We start from the raw sequence: 26,716 nt of genomic DNA, 5'->3' as shown, positions 1-26,716 counted from the left end.
CAAACACAAACCTAACCTTTGTTTTGGCCTTGAAGAGCTAATAGTAATAACTAAATACGACAGCTACAAGAACCATCATAAAACTCTTTTTAGTGTCTTGGAACAACCATGACTTTTAGCTACTTTTTTGTTTTTGGAAAGACCAGATATGATTTTAAGTCTTGGTCTCCAAAGAAATATTAAAGAGGTAGTTGACTCCATTAGGGGTCCATTTCTAATTTGTCTTGCCAAAACGAGTGTAACCAGTATTATATTCACGCTCCAACCTTATATAAACCTCCACCGTGTTCATATCCTTAAGCCAAGCTAGCTTCACTGAGCTTTCTGAGAATACCCTGCTAGAAAAGAAAGCTTCTTTCTTCTTCAGAGCAAAAAAAAAACCATGGATTATATCATTCATAGCAAAGCCATCAAGTTTTTGCTTTCAATCTCTGTCTTTTCAATCTTGTTCTCTCAGTCTTCTCTAATTTCTTTTCTTGTTCATTTCTCCAATGCCTTCATATCTTCACCTTCTGTGAGACTGTTCAGCTACACTTTTGACAAGAACTACATGTTCCTGCTTTGCAATGGACTCCTGGTGTTCATTGTGAAGAATTCTGGTCTTATTGGGACTTCTCCATCGGGGTCTAATCTCATCAATGATGAAGATGATGTGAAGATCAATGGCGAAACCCGGGAAGTTGGAGTGGTCAAGTTGACAGAAACAAATGCACAAAAGGCAGAGGAAGATCAAGTTATCAATGTAGAAACTGAACAAGTGCAAGAAGAAGAGAAAAGGTTCTTGATTACAGAAGAAGAAGAAGAATGCAGAAATGGAATAGTCACTGTGGAAGATCATGATGAATTTGAAGAAGAAGAAGAAGAAGAATGCAGAAATGGAATAGTCATTGTGGAAGATCATAATGAATTTGAAGAAGAAGGAGAAGAAGAAGTTGGGTATCTGAGTAAAGAAGAGTTGAACAAGAAATGCGATGAGTTTATAAGAAAAGTCAGAGAAGGGATTAAACTTGAAGTCCAACAATCTATGATCATGGTTTCATGTCAGTGATCAAATTGAACTCACTAGGAAGTTTGTTAGTAGAAGACTAGCTTTTTTTTTTTCCTTCTCTGGTCTGAATTAAAAGACTGCTCTGTAACTTTGTGTGTGTTACGAATTTTGTAGAAGTACCCTTCTTCATCATGCTTTCATCTTCTACTCTTCATCATCATATCAGTTAATAATACAATTTTTAGCTTAAATGTGTTGCAGGTAGGAGTAGAACTTGCAACTTAGAACTATAATGTAATTGAATGCCAAAAGTATTCCATCTCTCAGCCATATGCAAAAGAAGCATTTAGAGCACTAAAACTATTTGTACAACATTTAGGTCATCTCTGACGTATAAAATTTTAGACATTCAAAGAGTATTATTCATCTAAATAATAAGGTCTATAATTTATTCAACTCAAATAATTCGGGACTAAATTATTTTAGACATTCTCAGAGTATTGTTTATCCAAACAGAAAGGTCTATAATTTACTTTACTTCATTCATTTCGGACTAAATTATAATTTATCAATAACATTTGTATGTGGTGGACCAATTACAACCTTTCTCCGTCCACTTTTGGTCTACAACATGGTCTAAACACATGGTCCAAATGTAGACTAACCTCTAGCTTTTTAGACCTTCAATTTTTTTGTCACTGGGCTTATGATGCATTTATCAAAAATAAAATAAGATATGATCCAATTGAGTCCTTAAAATCCTTGACTTCACTTTTGTAAGTTTGTTCTTGTACTCTATAGTGGATCTGTTTGATTCTGTTTCTTGCTTGATCTCTATGCATGTTAATCTGTTAATCTATCTTCATTGGAAGAAGACAGCAAGAAATTTCTCACTTGACTTGGTTCCATTCCGGGGTCTTCCAGAAAAGGACAATTAAAGCAATAAGATTATTCCATGTACTTACAAGGAAGCAGTCTTATTCACAGAATTCAAATTTGTCTGATCATACACCAGACAATAAATTTTCTAAGAAAGACAGATCTATGTAGATGTTGCATCATGAACAATCTACACGGCATAAAAATCAGGAAAAAAAAAAAAAATGTTCGACACAATCTGAAATACTATGTTGTCGAAATCCTTAGCAAAATGGAATCAAAACTCAGGGTTGGTTCTCGACCAAACGTAGTGCCGATTTGATAGTATGCTTCATGGTGCTGGTTTAGCAAGCACATAGGGACCGCCTCCGACAATTAGAGACCTTCAAACCTTAACTAATTTTTATTATGAGAAGCACAATATTTTGTCTCAAATCTATATATGACGAGAAACAGAGACAAATTATTGCAAAGACCAAATAATTATGCATGCACCATCTTGTTGCAAATCCATTTCATCAAGATTTGCCTAACCCCATGTTTCATCATACTCTTGCATGCACCAGATGATTAAAATAGTGTACACGATTAACGTTGAGTACTTTGCTCCAACACTCGTGACACTCACGGTTAGAGTTTTACTCTCAATCCTCATTTTTTTTTCACTCTCATACTCTTAGATGCACTTTAAATTAGTACGGATGCTCATAGCTTCAATGGTAGATTACTTTCACTTTCACATTTGTGACACTCACAGCTAGAGTTCGACTCTTGACCCTCAATTCTCTTTCATCTTCACATGCAATCGTGACACTTATGGTTAGAGTTCGAATCTCGAGCCTCAGTCTCCATTTCTTGCAAAAAGGAGAAACCACAATGAGTGAATTGACTTTGGCACTTGACCTGGTCTTCTTGGAGCGGAACACTCCCAGATCTAGCAATTGAAAAGCTAAAGTAGAGTGTGGGTCTGGGAGACATGAATGCGTAACCGTGTTTTACCCGCCCCCAACACCAATCAGACGTTTTCATCAAATTAGTCCATTGATAATTATGACCGTGGCCATTGATTTCTATTTATGGACCTACACAACCAGGCCGTTCTCATTTGCCATTGCCCCCGCTCGTCAACGCGGGACGAGAAAGAAGTCTTGGTTCCTTCGTTAAAGACCTGAGGTAACTTTCGTGTAATTGAGCAGTATTTACAAGGAACAGAGCAATTTACACATGTTCTTGTACTCTTGGCCCTAAATGAAGAGAAAACCGAGCTTTGTAACCACAAGTTCATAACCCTATTTCAGTACCAAAATGATAATGAAATAGATAGAAGTGACAAAATGTACAAATATTTTTTCTCAAAAGAGTAGAAATGCAGCATATCTCAAAAAATTTTCAGAATTCAGATGAAGAAAAGAACAGATACACTGTAATAATAAAAATAAACAGCAGATACACTGACCAAGATGAGCTCAATCTTCTGGTTCTATTAGTCTTACAACAAAGCCTTCTTTCACACATAGCTAAACCAGAAGAACAAGTTCTAAAGGATTTATAAATCCTCATGGTGCATCCTCCCATCAAGCAATTTGAACAAATAACCCTAAACTACGGTCAGATCTCATACAGAGAAGAAAAAACAGAATTGTCCCAATTTACATTTTAAATCGAGGATACTGTTAATTACAACTTACACTACTGAGTACAGACTGAAAAATGACCAGCTTCTTCCTACACTCTTTCCAACATTTACTGATACCCAAAAGTAGACACACCATTTATCCAAAAGAAAAAGGTATATAAACCATTTACCCAAAAGACAAAGGTAACATACACTGTAAAAATGACACCCATCCAGAACATCTGAGCTGGCTTGCCAGGGTAGATAAAGAATTTGTATTCCTGTATCTTTGTTTGCAAGTATGCAAAGCGTGAGCTTAAAAATGTTAATGGTTAATATTTGATGCCTTCCACACCAACATACTTCATCCTCCAGACTCCCAGTGCAGCACTAATATTAAATGCTAAATCAAGATGCCTAACTGTCGCTGATGCTATTACCTGCCATATTCACAGCATACTCTTCAATTACTGGCATACTCCTAACATGCTCAAGAAGACTCGAAAGTTCTCTATGAACATAATTAAATCTTTCCTTGGAGACTAACGACTCTGTCAACAGACTAGCAGTGAGAGTGTTAAAGGACTCAGCACAGTCGTCTGCACTGATTTGAGCATTTTCATCAGCCAAAGAATCTAAGGAACTTTCTAGCCGCCAACGAAGTAGAAAATATTTTTCAGGGAGTTGAAAGTAGTTTTTTACCACAAGGACGCGAAGGGAATGCCTGCACAAAATTCCAGAATGCTCAAATTCCTTACAGGAACAGTGAATTTGTTCATCGTCTGGTATCCAAATGACAAGACACTCTCCATCCAATTTCTTGTAGTGTCGCACAAGATATGATCCACTTCCCATTTCTGTTGTTGCATATTGTACAGACAGAACTATTTCATGCTGTAAGACGCTGAAAGCATAAGGTGTAAGAATATTACGTGCATGTTCTTCAATAGGCATGCCAGTCTTCACATTCATATACTGCATCCCTTCTCTGGTTTGATTCCCAAAGTTGGCAGCAATACTAACCTTCAAGATCCCAAAACAGAACTTAATAACGAAGCATCCAAATTTGAAGAACACAGACACAGAAATTTGTTATTAACATACCTGCTCAAAGAATACTTGTAGACATGTCTGTGCATTCAAAATTCTTTTCAAGAATGACTCCAAAGCTAGTGAAAACTCAGCTGTCAGTGTACGAGCCAGAAAGTAGCCTCTAATGTAAGAAAGTGACCAGGATTCTCGAGATGAATACAATAAACCTATATGCTTATCGGACACAAGGCCATACCGAGCAGCCAAAATGTTCCATTGATGTTCAAAGTCTTCTACACTCTCCAGATGAGACAACACATCAAACTCAACTTTAAAATTTTCATACTGCGGTCCAAGAGGCAAAGAGAACCAACTGGAAATTTTGGATAGAATATGCCATATACATATAACATGTTTAGTACTGGGCAACTCCCTTGCTATAGCATCTCTAAGCCCCGAGTCTATATCGGTTAGAATAGTCTGCGGATATCTTCCTCTCATAAATCGCATAAAAGCCTGTTCAAAAGAAGAATAATCATAAAAATAATACACAAAGACTGGTGCAGATTGATCACAAGATTTTATATCCACTAACCTGCAGAGCCCAAGCAAATGAATGCGAACTTTCATCATGTAGCAGCACACAGCCTAAAAAAGTTGCCTTGCCATGATTATCAATGCCAAACCACACTCCAAGGAGCAATCCATATGTGATAGAACGGTAGGTAGTGTCAAAAGCAACTACATCACCAAAAACAGTATATGCACGAACGGAGTGACCATATGACCATGCAATGTTTTCAACCTTTTCATTTTCATCTATGGTATAATCATAAACAAAACCTGGATCTCTCTCTGTCATAGCCTTGCAGGCCTCAAGAAGTTCTAGCATATCGTTCTCTCTTTTCTCATTGAGCAAAGCATCATTGTCTTGAACAGTTTTCTTACAAGTCCGAATAAAATTCCTGATATCTTTCTCTATGAAGGGCAAGTGTCCAGGTTGAACTCCCTTCTCTAGCTCCAACACTTTCACTATGCGGTTTACAGGAAAGCCAGCTTTGGAAAGTAAGAGAATCCGTTCTTGATCTGCCTCTTGTATTTTACGATATGCAGGAAGTAGGCGCACCTGGTCATCTTCCAACAACTCATGATTATGCACGTTACTAAACTGTGAAACATACCATTGACTAGTGCCATCAACAATTTCCTTTGTCAAATACAACTTGGCATCACATCCACATCGTACTGATTTTCTCTCCCTGGGATGCTCCACATTGGCCTTTTTTCTTGGTTGATTAAATCCTGACCGATAACAAACAAAATCTCGTCTATATATCCCTAAGTTTTGGCTTTCTGTTGAGCGTGCCTTTCTAATAGAAAATCCATTCTTCCGTGCAAAATTGCTGTAGTATTCAAAAGCATCATCATCAGTTTTGAAAATTTGACCAACATATGGGGTGAAGACAGCTTCTGATGAGGACGAGGATGAAGTTATCTCACTCTTTACATGCAGAGAGCTTACTGAGGTCGGATCATCTCCTTCATACTTAATATAACACTTCCAATCTCCACATGGGCACTGTTGGCGCCGAATCCATATGTTATTTGATGGCTTCATTTTTCGTGAACCAACAGATGTGTCCAAGCTTACATATTCTTTTGCCACAGAAACAGCAAAAAAGAGGAAAAAGAAAAGAATTAGAAAAATGAAAACTTAACTCACAAATATGTTTCATTAAACTGGCACATGCAAGATATATAACTATTTACTAACTTGACAGAGAAACTATTTACTCGAGTTTGGTGGCTTAAGATCATGGTTACTAATTACTTACATTTATTTTAATTCCTTCTAGAGCTTTTGAAAAAGTGGATACATGAACCTTTAAGAAAAATATCTTCCTTTTTATTTTATTTTTTATATTTTTTATAATCATTGCGAAGAAAACAAAACATGATGAATTATGATATACAGCAGTACTGCGGCTTTGCCAAGCGATCAAACAAAACTCAGTTCAAATATGTAAAAAGATTTACAGCTTCCTTGCTTTGCTATTTCAATTTCCCAACCCATTCAAGGGACATTATGTTCAAATGCCAAACCAAAAAAGAATCCGATTGTGCATACATTCTGTTTAGACAAGTCAGGTTTCTGTATTTAGCTCGGAAACATTAAAATCCAAGGAAACTAGACCACGTATTATTTCCTTAAAGTGGTTGAAGTGCAAACAAATTAAACAAGTTTAAGAACCACCGCTGAGTGCTGAAGCAAAACAAACCAGACCCACTTCATGTCTACAGGAAATCAAACTAAAATAAATAACTATGCACACATCCATATACAATGAAATTGTGGAGGGACGAACAACACATAAAAAAAAAAAACACACATGATTACAATTTGGATAGAAGAAATGAGAAAAATAAAGTAGACCCAACACCAAGTATGGATTGAAGTTTCAGTTTCTGAAAAACCCCCCAAAGATTTGAGCTTTTTACAGTGAAAAATAAACTAAACCCAGAAGCACGTACCAGAAACAAAGGTGAAAGTCCTTGAATCCTGACTTTCCCTGCAAGTGTTTAGTTCAACAATATGAAAAAATTAGAGAAAATTTCAACACCATGTAGAGTGAGGTAAAGAATTGAACTTTGAAACAGGGATTGATGAATTGGAGGAGAAATTGCATACCCAAAAAAGAAAGAAATGGGAGCGAAAAAGTAAAGCCCTTATTATTATGTGTATTGGGTTCTTCTTCATCGTCTCTGCAAAACAAGGAAGAATTTCAGTTTGTTTTCAGTGTATTAATTGTGTATGGCCGCCAAGTCAGAATGGGTTTTGGGCCTATTACCATTTCACAATTTCTTCCGGGTTTTGAGGCCCACTTTTCTTTGACATTTTGGTTTAAGATATATATTTTTTTTTTTTGAGAAAATGGTTTAAGATATTCTAGTCTTTTAGTATGTGCTACGTTAGAATTTTTTTGAGTAATTTCAGTTTATTTTTACACATTAGACATTTAGATAATTCTTTGTATTCTGTTTTTTTTTTTGAATAAAATTCTTTGTATTCTTTCTAATACAGAAAAATTTTATATATAAAAAAAATCTGAAAATATGCGGTTATTATCAGCAAACAAAAAAAAAAACTGCTTTTGTTGATTTACTATTATGTCCGTAAAATATAAAGTTGTTTTCATATTAAAGAAAGGGCAATTTTTGGCTTTTAAAAGTTTAACCATGTTAAGAGGAATTGGCTTAATATATAAGATATATTTTGCCAAAGGACAAGGAAATTTGAAATTTCAATAAATATGAAAAAATTACAAACAAATATTAATACACCAACCATGAAATACATTTTTTTTTTTTTTTTTTTTTTGACTTTGTCAAGGGGAACCCAAAGGCTTCCTAGGTCCAAGATAAACCCCTTCAGCGCATGTGAAATGCTCCAACTGTGCATTGCAGCACAGTGCCTGGCCACTTTGACAGTTTCGGGGTTCGAACCTAGGTTGGGGAGCACACCAACCATGAAATACATGAAACAAAAGTGCATATTGTATGCGATACCTGAATATTTTTTCGTGTTGTTTGATATCGCCGTCGGACTCGGATCTCCAGCGCGGCGGGGTGTTCTCCTTCCGGCTGGTTCTTAGTGCAGGCTCCGGTTCTTTCGCACACCGACGAGGAGAGGGGTTGGCAAGTCGTCGTTGGCTCTTTACCGGAGGTGTGGGTAAGGAGGTGCCGAGGCCGAGGAGCAGGCAAGCTTGATCGACCCTGCGATGGGATGGGGGACTGGCCGGCCGCCGGACATGGAGGTGGAGGCAGTCTGGCAGCTGAAGCCTAGGGTTTCAGCCTTGGTGGTTTGTGTTTGGGCTTGGGCCGTCGGGCCTGGGCTCAAACTTGGGTTGCTGGGGCAGGGGCCTGCGTTTGGGTTGCTGGTCTTGTTTCTGTTTCTGCTAGACAAGACTGGACTTGGGCTTGGGCCTTCGGGCTTGGGCTCGAGTCAAGGCAAATGGGGCCCTAATGTATTAGGGTATGAGCCTGTGTGAGGTTGGATTGTCTTCTATGACGTTTCTAGTTTATTGCTTGTACCACAATTGCGTGATTGGCAAGTGAGGGCTAGTTGAATGATTTTTCCGTAGGAGGCGAGGTTTTTCATTCTTATATAGGCTCGCTTCAATGTGAGCGACCCAGTGATCTTTAAAGGTTTGCTTTAGCTTAGGTAGGTTACTCCAGATTTTCTTGCCGGATCTCTTATGTAAGTTTTGGTAGACTTCAGCCTTTTTGCTGTTGATCTAATGAATTCAACTTCTATTTCAAAAAAAAAAAAATGAATATTTTTTCGTGGAATTGATGACACATAAGTGAGGTGAAGAAAAGGAAAAATGTCTTTGCTTCTTCTACAATAACATTAATGTCTTTCACTTGATAGTCACTTGGTTGTGTATAATATACCCTCCATAAAGCTTCAATAAAATCAAAAGTGAACGATCATCATCATCACGTTAACAGCGATGAACTCTCTACAGCAGAAACAACAACTCTCCTTTCAACCGCAAGATATTAACTGTTTGGGATCAAAATGCCAGTGAACATTAAAAAAATCCAAAACTGCTTGCATATTTGTTTAGACATTAGAAGGCTAGTCGCCTAGGTGAATATGTATGATATGATGACGTTCAAACCAAGTTGAATTTATTTGCAGTGTTGAACTGCTGAATCTACTGATTTGAGTCTTACATGAACTTCGTTAAGGCTTTCTATATATCTAGATAACATGCACTAGCTAGGTACACTAGTTATTCATAGGCGACACGAGCCAAAATTTAGTTTACTATTACTAGCTAGGAGGAAATGAATTTCGTTGCTGTGGTCAGTGCCATGAAAGACCGGCAACTTCATGTCATCATCCTTATTTTCAGGTGCCCTGTCACCGCAGATTCATCCGAAGCACTTGAACTAGGGCTGGGACTTGGACTAGGCAGCAGGTTTGAGAGGCTAGAGTGCAAAATAGATGGCTACCTTTTGCCCCTTGGTGCAGTGCCCGGCGAAGCTGCAAGTGAGATAATATGTGCCGGAAATGGCAGCTCTAAGAAATACTGGACCCTTGTATTGATATAACGGTTTTGTGGTGTTGCAGATGTCGAAATTCTCCTTTGTGACTACAATCACGTCATTTCTCCTGCTTTGAAGTCGAACCCTGCAGAAAACAAAAGCAACCATATCGAAATAGATCTTCATCGCCACAAAAATGGAAAATGTAATAGTAAGTTCAAAATTCAAAGTTACATATTGTGTACTAGTGTACCTAGAAGATCCTAGTCAACTTTGAAGGTGTACTTTGAAGCCCATGAAGCATAAGTGGCAGCACCGCTGGGAGGGATAGTCCAACCCAAGTCGCCTCCGACTCTATACTTTCTAGCTTCTGTTGCACTTAACATTGCTGCTGCCAATGCTATAAGATCCTTGTCAACTTTGAAGGTGTACTTTGAAGCCCATGAAGCATAAGTGGCAGCGCCGCCGGGAGGGATAGTCCAACCCAAGTTGCCTCCAACTCTGTATTTTTCAGCTTCTGTTCCACGTAACATTACCACTGCCAATGCTATAACAAGGACCAAGATCACAACATTCACCTTCATAGCTCTAACCACGTTATGTAATCTCCTTGTCCTTGAGGACTTGTTTCTTGTAGAATAGGAATGAACTTATTGAGGATCTGTAGAGTGTTGAATTTATATAGGGAGGAGCTGTTGGATTTTAGGAAGTGCCAGGCTGAGTACCACCAAATTTTTGACGTGGAGACGTTTGCATTGTGCTGACATCCAGCAGGTGATTGCAGGCTAGCTGCATATAAATATAGAAATGTCAATCTGAGCTAGCATCGATAGTAACTTTGTGTCAAAAAATAAAATAAAATGGTCAACCATCAATACTAAATCATTATAGCTGAATTTCTTGTGAAAAAGTAACTGTTGGAGTTGATAGTGTGGCAAATAAGTAATTGGTTGGAATTGCTCTAAAAGTTAGACAAAAACAGTTGAAGTTTGTGATTTCAGACAAAATTTGATACTTGAAACCCTTTCATTTTTATCAGATGTATTGTTTGTTCATGATACCATGCACAGAAGAATCAAATAAAAATCCCCATTCACTTCAAGTAGCAGTTAGCATTTGAACGAGGATAGTTCATAACCAGGAAAGCCACCAAACCATGTCTAATACTATTACACACTGAATCAAGACAGAAGACATGCACATCCTAGACCCTTGAAGAACTCTGTAGAAAATCAACAAGATGGGAGAAGACTAACGGAGTCTCATGTATTAAAAGAAATAGGTTATGATATTAGCAACGGTTATATCTCATTAACATGTAGATTGAATTTGTTGACCAAAAGCATAAAAGCTACTACTGAAGTGTCAGCTAGATAGGTTGATAAACTCACTTGGTATAGTTCCATACTGTTCAGCCGCTTCAGTGAAGTGTCGTCTCATATCTTACATCAATGCCACCCAAATCAAAACAATGACATTATGAATCATGATCAAAGTCCCAATTAGTACGGAGTAATAACAAGTCAATTACCAGAAATCCCCGCAAGAACACTTGCCATCTTGAAAGTGATGAAATCTGTTTAAATCGCGTAATACTATTTGCCTGCCAACAATATTTGATATGTATTTGAAGGCAGTGTGGCAGTCACCACAAACCCGAAGGTTTTTCATAATCCTTATAGGCAACTGTGACTGGCGAGTAAGAACATATGCAACAGCAAGCTTTTCACTGTGATAACTCAGGAGTTCTTCCTTGTTCTCCAGTTCGAGATCGTATAGTGCAAATTTTGTTTCAGGCACATATCCAGCATCCCTCATTTTCTTGTTAAGTTCCTTCAGTTTTTCATATATCAAATCTTTCTCTGGGTGTAATTTGTCCCCAGCTACAAAAACATGAACTCCATCTTTCATGGTGACCCAACTGCACCCAGCTTCCTTCTTCACTGCTGCCTTTCTCATTGTCATCCTAGCCTTTGCCACGTCATCCCACTTCCCACCAGAAGCATACATGTTAGCAAGAAGCACATAGTTCACAGCATTTTGGGGTTCCAACTCCAAAAGCATTTCACCAGCCATCCTGCCTAGCTCTGTGTTACGACCATTGCCTCGGCAACAAGCCCCTAAAACTGTCCTCCAAATAAGCACATTAGGCTTCATTGGCATTTTTTTGATGAAGTCCTCTATCATGTTAATTTTTCCTGCCCTTCCAAGAAGATCAACCATACATGAAAAGTGCTCCATCCTAGGAGCCAGTCCATGTACTTTACTCATGGAATTGAAATGCTGAAACCCTTCATCCACGAGCCCTGCATGGCTACAAGCTGATAGGACCCCAACAAAGGTAACGTGATCTGGCGGCTGATCTTGTTGCTTCATTTGTGTGAAAAGCCTCAGAGCTTTCTGTCCATCTCCATTGCGAGCATATCCTGATATTAATGAATTCCAGGAATACACATTCCTTACTGGCATCAACTCAAAGAATCTTGAAGCATAATCAATCCTTCCACACTTTGAATACATGTCGACAAGTGCACTCCCAACTACAACATCAGATTCCAAATAAGCTCTTACCGCACAAGCATGAACTTCCATCCCACGCTCTAATGTTGCAACTGAAGCACAAGCACTCAGAACAGTAGCAAAAGTAAAAGAGTCTAATTTCTGACCCCTCTCAATCATAAACCAGACCAAATCCATGGCCTTGGGCAAGAGCTCATTATGTATGTATCCAGAAATCATGGAATTCCAACTTACTTCATCCCTTCTTTCAGGCATTCTATAAAATATCTTCTCACAGTCATCTATCTGTCCACACTTTCCATAGCAAGCAATAAGCGCATTCTCAATAGCACAGTCCTTTGCAGCATTGTATTTTAAAACTACAGCATGAATCTGCTGGCCTAGCTCGTGAAGTGAGAGAGATGAAACTGCAGAAAGAATGCTAATAAATGTTACTCTATTAAGTTCCCATCCAGATCTCATCATTTCCAATAAATATTCTACCGCTTCAAAAACTGAAGCCTCTGAACTAGTTAAAGCCCCAACTATGGAATTCCACGACACTTGGTCATACTCCTGCATCAAGAAGAAAACATTCCGGGATTCATTAAGACACCCTGTGTCGGAATACAATGCAAGAAGAGCATTTGAAACCGAAACATCCAAATCAAGTCCCAATTTAAGTGCTTCACAATGTATTTGCTGTCCCATCATGATCCACTCCAAGCTTGCACATGAACTCAAAGCACTAATTAATGTGAAAATTGAAGGCTTCAACTCAGATTTTCTCATTTCACAGAACTTCATGACTGCATCTTCAAACCGCTCATTCTGGTCGAGACCAGAGATCAGAGAGTTCCATGAGATTAAGTCTCTGTCTACCATGAGCCTGAAAACTGAACAAGCATCATCAATAGCACCACATTTAGCATACATATTTACAAGCCCATTCTCTATTGCAACCTTGCTGTTAATCAAGCCAGTTGCAATTACATATGCATGAACCTCTCTTCCCTTTCTTTTCCCTTCCTCTAAAACAGAAAATTCAGTGAATGAACTTAAAAGAACCACAAGCGAATCAATATTTATTCCAACCAAGTCCTTCATCTCCATGAAAACTTGAGTGGCTTCTTCTCCTCGCTTCTGCCTCACCAGTCCAACCATCAACCCATTCATCGAAACTACATTCCTCTCACCCATCTGCTCAAAAATCTTCCTAGCGTAATCAACTAATCCAACCCTCGCAAATCCACTAACCAAAGCACTTCCTACGTACAAATCCTGTAAAAATCCAGCTTTGCTGACCCTGCTCAGCATTTGCTGAAGCAAAACCAAACCAGAATCAGCCAAAGCACAACAGGCAGGTACTAAGCTACCGAAAGTATACTCATTCGGTTGCAAATCAAAATCCACACCATCCTTCTGCATGTTTGAGAAAAGCTTATAAGCAGAGACTGCATCCCCTCTTTGGCAGTAAACTGAAATAATCGAATTCCAAGACACTAAATTTCTAAACTTGATCTCACAAAAAGCCCGGTAAGCATCATCCGCAGAACCCAAACATCTCCCATACATAGACATCAGCACATTAGCTAACAACACATCCGAATCATGCATTTTCGATAACAAGCCATGAATTTGCATCCCAAACTTAAGCTTGCAAGGACCCAACTCCTGGCAAGCCCTTAAAACACTCCCAAAAGCATAAACACTCGGCACGAAACCATCACAGACCATCAGTTTAAACTGCCCACACGCCTCCTCTGGCACACCGCTCCGGGCATACCCCGAAATCAAGCAAGCCCAAGTAACCGAGTTCTTGTCAGGCATTTCGTCGAACAGCTTACGTGCATTAGCCAAAGCACCGATCTTGACATAAACGTTGATGAGGGTATTGCACAAGAACAAATCTTGAGTGAACCCGTGTTTGAAAATCCGCAAATGAAAGGTTTCGGCTTCGTTTGAGGTACGGGAGTCCCTGAACCGATTGACAAGATAGCCGTAAGTAGCATTGGAATGTGGGGTTTGGGTTTCGATGTGGGGAGGAGATGATTGGTTGTGGTGAAGTGAGTTTGAGAGGAGAGGTGAGGCGGTGAGAGAAGTGAAAGCAGGGTGTGAAGAGCGGCGGAGTTTTGCTTTGTGAGTGGGAGAAGGTAGTCCTGCAATGAAGAAAGAGCGGAACATAATGGTGTTGTAGTGAAGAAGAGTGATGTGCTTTCTTCCTTCATGTTTTCTTTTTCGCAATATATAATATATGTTATGCAATATATATATGTTATGTGCTTCATTCAATCAAAAAGCTGATTCATCAAAGTTAACAGCAGGTCCATCATAATTAACATGATTAAATGTTAATTAATTTTCAAGGTGCTAAGATTACAGCCATGTCATCTAATTTTCGTCCCAGTGTGGCTATATCATCACGATTCTGTCGGGCTAGAACCAGCTGCTCGCGAAGCATGTCACCCTGAAGCTGAATAATCTGTTCAAGTCTCTGTTCAACAGTAGTGGATGTAGATGCACCCGTATCCGCAATGTCTTCTCCTGGCTCTCCTCTACCTTGATCTAATTCCATGTTCTTCATCTTCATCTTCATCTTTTTTGACTCCTCAATCTCCTCCAGTTCTGTAGTTGCCGACTGCAAGTTTGTCTGTTTCATAGCACACGCTCATCAATCAGTTCATCAAATATTACAAGGAACAGTAATATTTCTACGACTCTCTGTCTAATTAATGTTCCATTTCATCAAGTCACACAGTATTGAAATCCCAGGTGAGATAGAGTCTGCATTTGATCTGTTGTTTTTAAGAGTCATGTAACTTAAAACAAAATTCAAGCCGCGTGCATGTAAACCTTGTTTAATGTCGTCTCATCAGTGTTGTCATCGGCAAGTGTCGGCTTCACCCACTTATTCTGCCTCCAGTTGTACCTCTCGCTGACACGTCGTAGTAAAAAAGATAAGCCGTTGTACCTGATACAGAGGGCTTCGACTTTGGTACGACATTGGACATCTCGGGTGCAAATAGGACGAGTGTCCCAACATTTCCAATAGGGGAGCTGATAGTTCAATGATGCCCAATTCAACACTTCTTCTCCATAGTACTGACCTTTCTCAAGACGCTCGGTCATAATCATTGATGATGAACCCGTTGTTTCAGCACCGTTAGACGTTGTGTCGGTCAATTCAATTACGCCTTCTATGATCAAGATGACCCGATCACACCGTTCACCCGCTCGAACAATGTAGCTATTCTCGGGGTAGATAGATGGAGTCGAATAGTTCAAGATGCTGCAGGCATGTTCCAAGTCCCTTTCATCGACACTCTCAAACATGGGTACCTATATTAATTGGTCAATGAAAACAAGATATCACACAACTTAAATTAATATGACTATCTATATTAATAAATAGCTTAAATTGATGGTGCTGGTGTTATTCGCACCACTAAAAATCAATCTATACAATTTTGTTAAAGGATGCATAATGAACAAGTTAAATTTAAAGAAATTAATAACATTTGCACTTTTATAGTTTGTGAATAAAATTTTCATCGATCTAGACTAGAAACTGTTGACATGCTATATATTTTCACAGAGTGAAGAGATTAGTTTCAGGTATGTGGAGAAGTTACTGTATGCGCGCGCATTGGTGGGGGGTGGAGAAACAAAATTCTTATTATTTATATACTCGTCCCTTAACATGTGCGGAAATGTTTCTATTTTTCTTCTAAATTTGGGACATGATGAGCATTTATATGTATTTCTTTTAATTTTCTTTTCTGTTAATAAAATACAAAATAGTAAATAAACAATGAATTACACAGCAAATAGAAAACAGATTTTCTAATAAAAAGAAAAAAAGGTAGTTTTGTTCCACTTTTGTGGTCAATGACAATTCTTCATTTTTCACTCAATCTTTATCACTGAACCACTTTGAGCATCTCACTCATTTTGGAGTGTTGTACCCAAAGACAACGATTGCAAGGTGGTTGATTTTGGAGGTCTTATTTTTTCTTATTAATGCACATTAGTTCTAGGTTTAATAATTGGAGCCATGGCTATTGTTTGTGCTTTAAATTTTTTTCAAGTTCATGTTTTTCTATAGAAAGTACTCGGTCAGAGATACAACCAAGATCTAATCCAATCCTCGCATATAAGCCCTTAAGCTAGAAAGCTCAAAACAAAGGAGGACAAACTTTTGAATTGATTTTGGTTAATCTCGATTCTATTCAGAATTTAAATAATTAATTTTCAGCACTGAAGGCTATTTCTAGGTTCACTAATTCGATCCTCTCTTCCTTCTTCTTCATGTTTGCATACATTCTCTAAATGTGTAATAATCTTGCCAAAAAAAAAAAAAAAAAAGGTTTTTCACTCAAGAGAGTTGGATTTTTCAATATATAATAAGGTCTTACAATTTTAGTTTTGCAACTACAGTATCTTCATTTTTACCAACCCCTTAAAAAACACATGTCAATTGGCTTTCATATTTTTATTTTGAAAAAATAAAAACTAGAAAGGAGGGAATTGGTAAAATTTTCCACCTCATAGTTAATGACAATTTTTTTTTCTTTCTATTTTATCACATTTTTTAGATTGTTTCTCTCCGCAAATTAGTAAGCCTGTGTATTATAGGAAATTCAAAAATTTAACCATTCTAAGGGAATTTGCTTTATATATAAGATAGTAACTTGTAGTGTCAAATACTTAATAAATAAACATTTGACATTCTATACCATCCTATTGTCCCATAGACTCAAGGGCAGATAAGTCAAATTGAAAGAGATTGGGTTAAGAAACATACTTTCTGTAGCGCTTTCACGGTTAGAAATTGGACCATAGAGTTTGCAATATCATATCTTCTATCCTCTGTAGCAGAATCGTATAGAATTTTCAGACCCACTGGAGCATCTATGTATTTCTCCGCTAGGTTAGATTTTTTAATATATTCTCTAATTGCTATCTTTAAATGCTTGGGAAGACCATTACTTGACATCCACATTTTCATTTCTCGATACTTCTTATTAATTCTTGATCGTCTTAATTCCTCAGCTTTCTCTTCAATCTTCACTGACTTTGTAGTGGCCAACTGTATATATGTCTGTCAATCGAAGAAATAAATTTAAGAACTCATTTCAAAATTTATATAAAGAAACAGAGGAAGGGGTTAGGAATTAGTTAGCACTAGATTAGACTAGGAGTTCGATTTCCCTTTAATGTAATAAAAAAAATATAAGAAAAGAGTCATAATGTTAATGAAGGCCAACTTAATTTTGGATAATAAATTATAGAAAATATGATAGATAAGTTGTTGGACAGAATTAAAAAAAGAAAAAAAAATCCTATGTCGCAGCTGAATCACTAGACTACAATGAGCAAAAAAAATTTATCCGACTCATCCAATAATAACTTTAGCAAAAAATTTAAGTGGAAGGGGCTGGGAATTGGGATAGTACTAGAGTAGACTAGAATTTCGATTTCCCTCCAATGAAAACAAAAAACAAAAAAAGGGAGATCTATATTAGAAAAGCATCATAATGTTATTACAGTCCATTTAATTTTGGATTATAAATTTTGAAAAAGAAAAAATTATATGTGGTAGCTGAGTCCCTTGACAACAATGAGAAAAAAAAAATTATCCGACTCATCCAATAATAACTTTAGCAAAAAATTTAAATGGAAGGGGCTGGGAATTGGGATAGTACTAGACTGGACTAGAAGGTCGATTTCCCTCCGATGTAAAAATAAAAAAAAATAAAAAAAAGAGAGATCTATATAAGAAAAGCATCATAATGTTAATTAAGGTCCATTTAATTTTGGATGGTAAATTTTGAAAAAGAAAAAATTCTATGTGGTAGCTGAGTCCCTAGACTATAAGGAGAAAAAAAAATCAGTCGACTCATCCAATAATAACTTCAGCCTCAAATGCAACACACACACACACACACATGGTCCTTCTAGTGAGATATATATATATATTTTTGGCCATTTTAAGGAATCACTTATTAGACTCATTTTTCGATCACAAATTACATCTTAACCATTTAGTTTTAAGGTATATATGAGTAGATCGTCTTTGCTAATTTTCAGCTAAATTGATAATCATTAAAGCATTTATAACTGCGATTTATAATTATGAACACAAATGATTCAAGTTTGATAGATTCGATTCGTCAATTGATTTAATCTAGTTCGATACCTTAAGGATTATCAATTTGGCTGAAAATTAGCAGGAATGATCTATATATTAAGACTTAAAAACTGAATGGTTGAGATGTTGAAATACGATCGAAAAGTGGGTCTAATGAGCGATCCCTAAAAATGGCAAAAAAAAAAAAGGATTCCTACTAGAAGGGCCCTGTGTGGCCGGGTTTGTACTAGCCTTCTCCATACATGCTCTGCATGTCAGCATGTGTAATTGTTTTTTTTTTTTTTGAGAAAATAAAAAAGAAAATAATTGAATAAAACAGTTATTGCAGAGAGAGATAGTGGGAGAAAAAAGTGAGTTGTGGGATAATTTTTCTATTTTTTAAGAAAAATCTATTTTGTAATTGTCGTATTTGCCCTTATAATTTAATTTATTATCAAAGTATTTTAATTTTTTAGGGTTTTTTTTGGTCAAAATTTTGAGTTTTGACTAACAAAGCCTCTTCTCTTAATTAATAGTATAGATAAGCAAAAAAAACCCTTCATAATTTACAGATTCGTGTAACTAGAAATTAATTGCTTAGAGCAGCTCCAACAGCTTCCCTATATTGTATTTTCTCTATTATACACAAAAATAACATTTTTTTTTGCTCCAACAGCTTCCTTATACCTATCACAATTTATAACAAACTCTAAAATTATAGGAAATAATCTATTAAAAAGTTTTTATTCTTTTCTCTCCTCTATTTAAATTATGTTTATTTATATCATTCATAATTTAATTATTTCTAAAATTTTAAAAAAATTAGTACATTTAATCAAGGCAAACATTATAGAGAATATAATAGAGAAGCTGTTGGAATTACAAAAGCAAAATTATGGAGATTTTAAATTTTAAATTAAATAATAGAAATTTTAGAAGGATGTTATTGGAGATTTAAGTACGTACCGGAGAGTTAGCAAGTAAATGATTTATCTATTAAATTTTAAAATTAAATTTTTACACATAATTGAATTTCTAGATGCCCTTGTAGGGATTCATTACTAACCTGCACATTTCCAATGAGATACAAAAATAGAAGCAAGCCAATTAGACCAATAAGAATTGCAAAACAGTTCTCCCAGACATAATTACTTGTTTCGAGATTTGTGCCAAAATTACTGCAGAAATTCATCAAACTAAGTTAAGATAATATTGCTAGAGCCATAATATGATAAGAAACCCTACTAAAAATAAACATTCTCTTTGTGCACACAGAACTTAAGCATATCAATTAGGAGTGATTAAGATAAAGAAACTAATATGAAGATAATAGGTATACCACCTTAAATTTCTAATGCCCCACCAGAGAGAGTAAAAGAACTTCCTGGGAAAATCTATTGATCCTGTGTTACCAGATTGAAGGACATCAAGGTATATTCCAAAATCAAATACGGCAGCATTCGGTGAACTTATAGGGCACAATTCATTTAGAAGTGATATATTTTTTGGAGTACTGTCACTGCATTCATAAGTAGATATGCATCCAACAACATCTCTACAAGTTTGGTGCCAACATGATGTCTCTCGTTGAATGGAGAAAAAGTACCAAAAAGATGCAAGTACCTATAAGACCAATATATTAGATACTGACCTATAAGACCAAAGATTTAGATAATGTACTCTACGTCAATAACAAGATTGAATAACAAAAGAGAAGAGAGTACCAAAGATAAATCACCATGGAAGAGCATAACCAGATCGAATAACAAAATGAAGAAAATACCAAAAATAAATCACCATGAAAGAGCATGCATGTACTTCGAAAAATCCAAAGGGTGCCCTTCATACAGTTCAATGCTAATTGAGACTCAAGACCATTTGGTTTAATTTAGTTGCGTGAAGAAAAAACTAGAAAATAAAACTTTCTAACGGGAGGAAGGGGCCTCCGCTAGGTTTTCTTGCCTCTTGGTGTTGGCAGGGAAACTTGGGCTGGTAAAGGTGGTTCTTCCACTTCTCTGGTCATCTGGTGGACGATAGAGATAGTGGTTGGCTCTGTTTGCGTGGTATTGCACTTTTGTGACTTTTTTTCCCTGCTTTTTTTTGCTCTCTGTGTTTTGTAACATCCCTGCTAGAGCGATTCGACTTGTTGGTCATGTGGTCATGGTTTTGATGGAACGGGTTTGGGAGGCAGGTTGCACAGTTTCGCCGGCATGGTTCAGAGATGCAAGTGGCGACAAGTTTGTAATTACTAAGTGGCCTAGGGTTCTCCTAAGTTGATGGGCTCTATGCATTTAGGCTTTAGTTTTCAGCTTGGCTTTTACCTTTTCATTCTTATTTTTATTTTGTTAGAATTACTCTCTCCAAAAGGTTCGTAGGTCCTCAAGTTTGAGATATGTCTTCAAGAGTACCCGCATTATTTATTTCAAACTTGGAATTTCTTATAGTATAGGGTAGTTTTTGGAAGTGCTTCATTGCTCATTTAACAACCCTTTTGATAGTTACACCACTGTTGGTTGTTACGTGTAATTTCACTGATCAATGAATCAATTGCCACTGTAGGCATGTCAATTGGCTTTTATTTTTATTTTTTTAAATTAAAAAAAGTTACAGCAGTTTATCTCTTGATGTTTCTCCTTTTTTCAAGGAAGGTATTGCAATATTTTGAAATATGATATAATCAATTGACTATCTTATCCAGTGTTGAGTGCAAAAAAAAAATTGCCCTAGCTAATAAAAAACCCTAAGGCGCCGCTCTGACGCCCAAAACCCTAAACTCTATCCTTCTCCTCGTTTCACCTCTCCATGGCAACGATTGATGAGGTTGCAGCAAGCTTTGCATCGTCGCTGGCTCTGCTAGGTGACGATGTCGTGGATCTCTCCAAGATGCCGGGTGCGGATACCAGGCGTGAATCTCAGGCCTATCTCCTTGCAAGGCCTCTCACATCGAAGCCGTTTACGGCACCAGATCTGCAGGGCCACTTCAAGCGCGTATGGGTTCTCAATGCTGCTTTCACTGTCCAAGAAAGGGCTCAGAAACTCTTTGTGATAGCGTTCGATCTGCGCAAGGATAGGAACAAGGTACTGAAGGGAGGTCCTTGGTATTTCCAGCGTGCTCCAGTTGTCATCCATGATTATGATGGCTTGAAATCCCCCACTGCAATCCAGATGGATGAGCTGTTCCTGTGGGTGAAGATTCGTAACATACCACCGGCCTTGGAGGTAAAGCATACCATCATGAATGTTGCTTAGGTTGCTGGCAGGTTTCTGGAATGGGATGACAAGCTATTCAAGGCGTCTGGGGCTGTTAGGGTTCACGTGGCGCATCAGATCGCTAAACCTTTCTTCCTGACAAAAACTCTCAAACTCGCACCGGGAGTGATTGAGGAAATATCCTTTTTCTTTGAAAACCTTCTGGGCCGCTGTCATGATTGTGGTCTTATTGTTCATGAGCATGGGACTTGCCAACTTGCAGGAAAGAACGCGCACCAGAGGCCGGCAGTGCATCGAGTGGAACTGTCGAGTTCCTTCGCCGGTTTTGCGCAATGCAATTTCACTGAAGGTGCATTCCGCTTTCAGGGTGTCCAAACACCTATTCTCCCTCCTGTGGCTCGCAGTTTGTTTGGCTCTGGTCCCTCCACCAAACTGCGTAAACCTATGGTGCTTCGCCATACAAACCTGCAGACATCTGAGGCAGCGAACAAGCAACTCGCTTTAATACCTCCTACTGAACAATCTCCTCTGAAGCGGGCAGACCTCGTTCTCCCTTTGCCTCTCTGAAGAAGATCAAGCTCATGCTTGAGGAGCTTGTTGTTGGCAGTAAGGACGCACCGGCACCTGCAAAGAAGGTTAAACGTTTGGCCACAGCAATTCAATTTTCTGCTAAGTCACTGGGACTTGTGGAGAAGCCGAGAGGGATGCTAGTCCCTACAGAAGGGATGATGCCTAAGGAAAATGTCTCCACGGGCCGAACCACTCAGAAGAAAAGAGGAAGGCCTCTAGGGTCCAGAAACAAGAATCCTCCGAAGCCAAAGAAATCAGCCTCTGCTGAAGATGTGCTTTCCTACCTCCACTCGGGAAAGACTATTAGCCCTAGCTTGAAGGGCAAGGAACAGATGTAGCCGTTTAGGATATGTTGCCTATTACTATGCTTGGTTCATAGTAAATAGGCTCACTAGAATAAGTGAGCATGACTTGTTTAATGAATGATCTAGCCTATATATCACCGTGGTGTTTACATCACAACTTCTTGACTATCTGTACATGGTAGCGGAAGGATATGTAATGGTCATTCTGGCCTTACCGTATTAATGAAATCTATATGATTATTTGTCAAAAAAAATTGACTATCTTATCCTCATATAGAAATTATTTATTTATTATATTATGTGAGAGCATATATGGTAGTTCAAAAATTTAACCATTCCTTTAAGAATTGGTTTAATTATATAAGATTCATGCTAGATAAAAATGTAAAAATACCAATAACTATATTAAAAAATAGACATATGACTTTACTTCCTGTTTGGCTCCAATTTTGTTGCAGCTGGTCAACAGTCTCTTTTCTTGAGCGGGCGTGCCAGCACCGTCGGGTGCGGTCGTCGGGGGTGTCCCTTGACCTGACTTCTGTTGAGCGATTGTAGACGAGGAGAGCACCAACCTCGTCGCGGGATTCTTTGTGCCTCGTGGTGAGGACTTTGCTGAAGTTTCTTCTTGTTCACAAGTCGATACTCAATATTGCAGATTGAGCAGAGCGAAATCACCGGGAAGTATTGAGATCTTGCTAGAGCGTGACTTTAGCTTGGCTGGGTTGCTAGGGCGTTACCCTTGCTTGGCTGGTTCTGTAACCGTTGTGGTCGTGGCACTACCGTCGGCTCCCGAGGAGACTAGGACCGAAGCACGTTGACAGAGGGTTTGGTGGCACTGAAAGTCGGCTTCTGAGAAGACTAGGACTAGGAGTGTGATCACCGGTAAGAGAAAAAGAAGGAGAGGAGTTACTCTTAGAAAGGTTGCTCTAGAGAGAACTTAGATCATCTTAGAGATGTTTTGATGTTGTGAATGTGTGTGTGTTGGTGTCGGTGTTTGGTCGTGGTACTACAATCGGCTCTCGAGGAGACTAGGACCGAAGTACGTTGACAGAGGGTTTGGCGGCACTGAAAGTCGGCTTCTGAGAAGACTAGGACTAGGAGTGTGATCACCGGTAAGAGAAAGAGAAGGAGAGGAGTTGCTCTTAGAGAGGTTGCTCTAGAGAGAACTTAGATCATCTTAGAGATGTTTTGATGTTGTGAATGTGTGTGTTTTTAGAATGAGAGGAGAAGGTGTTTATATAGGGAAGAAAAAGAAGAGTGAAATGATGAGTGGAAGAAAAATAATGAAAGTGGAGTATGAAAGTGATTTGTAAAATATGGAAAAGATAGAGAAATGATGAAATGAAAGCAAAGCATGAAGGTGCAGAAACATGGAAGTGATGATGATCTATTAAAGAGATTGTAGTAGAGAAATATATCCAAGGAAGAAAAGAAAAGCATCTAGCTTTCTTCATGTGGGTAGGAAACATGAACATGTGAATATTAAGCTGGTTTTAGGTCAGTTTCTGCCCCTTTATTCCTTCAATTATTTCTCCAACAAGACTTCAGAATGAGCCTTCGACTTCTTCATAAAAAATATTCCACTATGAGTGTAGATCATCCTGACAAAGTTTCAGAGCTTTATTCCATGCGGTTGGGCCGAAAATGCTGCTAGACCTCTTACAGGTCCAGTTTTCCAGTTTTGCTTCTGTAGAAAATTGGACTGATTGTTTGAAGGCCTTCCACTCAAAACTAGCTCTGGAACTCTTCATAAGAAATGATCCTTGGAATGTCTAGTATTAATCTGGAAAGTTTTAGCTCATTTAGATTTCATTTGGTTAGTCTGCCGCCCCTACTTCCTTGTTTAGCTCGGTTTCTCCTAGCCGAAGTAGGAAAATGTGCTAAAGTTGACTTTTCATGCTTCCATACTTCCATAGTAGGCTTTATTTAGCCTCTAATTATATATTTCGAGCTTGTCGATAATATATAGCTTGAGCCACTAACATTGACTCAATTTCTCCAACACATGCCTTGTCATGCCAAAATGTTCATTTTGGGTCCAAACACTTCCTTTTTTGTTGCACAAGTGACACATGATTCTACTTTATCATCAACCATTTTTTATTTTTTATTATCAAATAAACAACTCATATACAATAACTAATCTATTATAAGTCGAACTCATGAACTCCCACTTATAAAAGAGAGAATTATGTTAATGGACCAAATGGTACTGCATGGGCTGCCAACTTCTAATTAGTTACTAAATTCTTTTTTTCTTTTTCCTTTTTCTGTTCATTTTTTTATTGGCTTCTTGAAATTTTCCATTTTTCCTTATCATGTGATGAAAAAAAAACTTTAAATGAGGGTTGGCGTCATCTATTTTATTAAAAAAGTTTGAGTGTTGAATAAATTGCATAGTTGAGATATTATCTTCATAATTTGTAATTTTTTTTTTAAAGATAGTTTGTAATGCTTGTGATTTTTTCAAATTTTAAAACACTAGCCCTTCCTTTAATAAGCCAACATTTCGTAATGAACTAATTAGTATAGTATAGATCAAACAGTAGTTATTGAAATAATATATATATATATAATATCTGTGATATTAGAGATAAAACTTACATGCCCAGCGAGGATGTAAAGAAAAAAGTTGAATGCACCTTTAACCCATATTCCAATCCTTTCTAGTTTCTTGCTTGATAGGTAGATTTGACAAATCCTGGGGATGTATTGAAATATTAGAAGGACATTGAGAATCGTTCTTTGAAGGAAAAATTTAGAGCTCCCCATTTTGAAGAAGACAACTACTATTGCCACCTGAAAAATACAGCTATATATCATAAGTGAGATAAAAATAAAATAAAAAACAAACCAACAAAATAAAAATTGGGAATGACAGTAGTGTTACCTGCGGAATTGGAAGAAGAGCAAGAAAATCAATCAGGAGAGAGAGAGATAACCAAGGCATCCTCCCATTTATTGCCTCTACTATGGACTTCATCAGTTTTTGCAACCGAGATGTTGTCGGCCTGAGTTCAGAGTCAAAGTAGGAATCGGTGTCGGTGTGGTAGTCGGGGTTTGGGTCGATGGTCCAATCCCGAACTTGAGATACAATATGCAATACACTAGCAAAATCCGTGAGTGATCGCGACACAAGAAGTGTGTTCCTCAGTTTTTTGTCAACTCCAAGACACTTGTTTTCCTGATTGATGATTGGAATATAAAAGAAGAAAGGATCCAACGACACTGCAATACATGATATTGCAAATATCTGATTGCCAGTCAGAATCGGCTTCCTTGTTAGCAGTTTCCATGTTAAAGTGATGGGTAAAAGAATTATATATAGAGTCCAAAGTAAAATGTAGCGTATCATGACGCTTAGAGAACAGTAGTACTCGTCGACAATATAATCATATATTTCCCCACTGGAAAGAGATATCAGTTTCCAGCATAATTGTCCAAATGGATAAATAACGGTTGACCATAGTTGATTAATTACATAAGTAACTGTTGACCACAATTTTCTCATTGAAGCTGTAGCTGCTGACCTCTCCAAACGGTACACTGGTGAGGATGGAAGGCTGGTAAAACAAAGAAAAATAGAAGAAGATGAAGCCATCGAACGGGAAAAGAAAAACGAATTAGATCGGGTTAACTTATAATTAAGTTGGGCATATACATGAGTATACTGACACGTAGCGGGTTCCAAGCTTCACCTGAGTGTTTTAGGGCGTGGTTATTGACTAGTAACGTTTACAAAATAATTTTTGATTTTTTCAGACACAGAACTTGATACAAAAAAAATACCAGATACATTTTCTTCTGGATCGACAAACTCACAAACATACTAGCTCTCTCACTAATTGATCGATTTGTGATCCACCGATCGACAAACCAACGACCTTACACGTCAGCAACCTTACCAGTTAACTTCACCTATTAACTATCAAATCCCACCACCAACTACCAAACCAGTAATCTCACCGATATGCTGCAATGAGTCCACAAAACAGAGGTACCGTACTGAACAATTTGAGCTAGCTGTCAATAATTTACACATATAACTAACCTTACGGCGACGCTCTCGCCCGGTTGGTTTTCCATTGCTTTCACCTATATGTCGATCTACGATGGATAAATACCAGCTGGTAGCAATTGCATGTCTGAACGTTAACCCTGAAAATATAGAGATTTTTGGCAGGGAGAGCTGAGATAGAGTATTTGCTCGAGTAATTAACTAAAGCCTGAACTTGAAGGGGAAGATCACTTCAGTATATCGAGTGTACCGACCAAGATATGAAATTAAAGATAGGAGACACAATTATTGTGATTGTCCTGTATATCGTGCGTCCAGCTAAGGTGGCGCAAACACTATGATTGTCCTCGCGCAAAACATTTGGTGCAAAAGTAAACTAAATAATCATAAAGTGAAAATGGTGTCAAGACTGATC

The 26,716-nt window shown here is 37.8% G+C and overlaps 5 protein-coding genes across 9 annotated transcripts; 1 reads left to right on the top strand and 4 right to left on the bottom strand.

Moving 5' to 3' along the window:
- The first annotated feature begins 259 nt into the window (after positions 1-259).
- LOC133743674 (uncharacterized) lies at positions 260-1,180 on the top strand. The gene has a single exon (XM_062171687.1). The coding sequence runs from the start codon at positions 383-385 to the stop codon at positions 1,046-1,048; it is 666 nt and encodes a 221-aa protein (XP_062027671.1). The 5' UTR covers positions 260-382; the 3' UTR covers positions 1,049-1,180.
- A 2,088-nt stretch (positions 1,181-3,268) lies between these two features.
- Positions 3,269-7,322, bottom strand: LOC133725881 (putative protein FAR1-RELATED SEQUENCE 10). 3 transcript variants are annotated; one of them, XM_062153278.1, is made up of 6 exons: positions 7,204-7,322; positions 7,047-7,084; positions 5,110-6,170; positions 4,587-5,030; positions 4,185-4,505; positions 3,269-3,922 (listed from the first exon to the last, which is right to left on the bottom strand). In XM_062153278.1, exons 3-6 carry the CDS (start codon positions 6,130-6,132, stop codon positions 3,815-3,817), a joined length of 1,896 nt encoding a protein of 631 aa, XP_062009262.1. In that variant the 5' UTR covers positions 6,133-6,170; positions 7,047-7,084; positions 7,204-7,322; the 3' UTR covers positions 3,269-3,814. The 3 variants fall into 3 exon arrangements, with proteins under 3 accessions (XP_062009262.1, XP_062009260.1, XP_062009261.1); XM_062153276.1 differs by having other exon boundaries at positions 3,269-4,505; XM_062153277.1 differs by having other exon boundaries at positions 3,269-4,505; positions 5,110-6,171; positions 7,035-7,084; positions 7,204-7,299.
- A 2,190-nt stretch (positions 7,323-9,512) lies between these two features.
- LOC133732123 (early nodulin-like protein 14) lies at positions 9,513-10,153 on the bottom strand. The gene is made up of 2 exons (XM_062159594.1): positions 9,855-10,153; positions 9,513-9,714 (listed from the first exon to the last, which is right to left on the bottom strand). The coding sequence occupies exons 1-2, from the start codon at positions 10,151-10,153 to the stop codon at positions 9,513-9,515; spliced, it is 501 nt and encodes a 166-aa protein (XP_062015578.1).
- A 15-nt stretch (positions 10,154-10,168) lies between these two features.
- On the bottom strand, positions 10,169-14,325 carry LOC133725879 (putative pentatricopeptide repeat-containing protein At5g09950). Of its 2 annotated transcripts, none has more exons than XM_062153272.1 (2): positions 10,961-14,325; positions 10,169-10,358 (listed from the first exon to the last, which is right to left on the bottom strand). In XM_062153272.1, exon 1 carries the CDS (start codon positions 14,250-14,252, stop codon positions 11,097-11,099), a length of 3,156 nt encoding a protein of 1,051 aa, XP_062009256.1. In that variant the 5' UTR covers positions 14,253-14,325; the 3' UTR covers positions 10,169-10,358; positions 10,961-11,096. The 2 variants fall into 2 exon arrangements, with proteins under 2 accessions (XP_062009256.1, XP_062009257.1); XM_062153273.1 differs by having other exon boundaries at positions 10,169-10,354.
- A 45-nt stretch (positions 14,326-14,370) lies between these two features.
- On the bottom strand, positions 14,371-26,597 carry LOC133725880 (cyclic nucleotide-gated ion channel 1-like). Of its 2 annotated transcripts, none has more exons than XM_062153274.1 (8): positions 26,335-26,597; positions 25,174-25,846; positions 24,888-25,082; positions 19,541-19,821; positions 19,265-19,376; positions 16,873-17,169; positions 14,922-15,407; positions 14,371-14,718 (listed from the first exon to the last, which is right to left on the bottom strand). In XM_062153274.1, the coding sequence occupies exons 1-8, from the start codon at positions 26,367-26,369 to the stop codon at positions 14,431-14,433; spliced, it is 2,367 nt and encodes a 788-aa protein (XP_062009258.1). In that variant the 5' UTR covers positions 26,370-26,597; the 3' UTR covers positions 14,371-14,430. The 2 variants fall into 2 exon arrangements, with proteins under 2 accessions (XP_062009258.1, XP_062009259.1); XM_062153275.1 differs by having other exon boundaries at positions 14,544-14,718; positions 15,176-15,407; positions 26,335-26,591.
- Positions 26,598-26,716: the final 119 nt, after the last annotated feature.

The sequence above is a fragment of the Rosa rugosa genome, chromosome 1 (assembly GCF_958449725.1).
Source record: "Rosa rugosa chromosome 1, drRosRugo1.1, whole genome shotgun sequence".
Taxonomy (NCBI): Eukaryota; Viridiplantae; Streptophyta; class Magnoliopsida; order Rosales; family Rosaceae; genus Rosa; species Rosa rugosa.
Note: the sequence above shows the minus strand (reverse complement) of the source record. Positions and strands in the feature narration are given on the sequence as shown.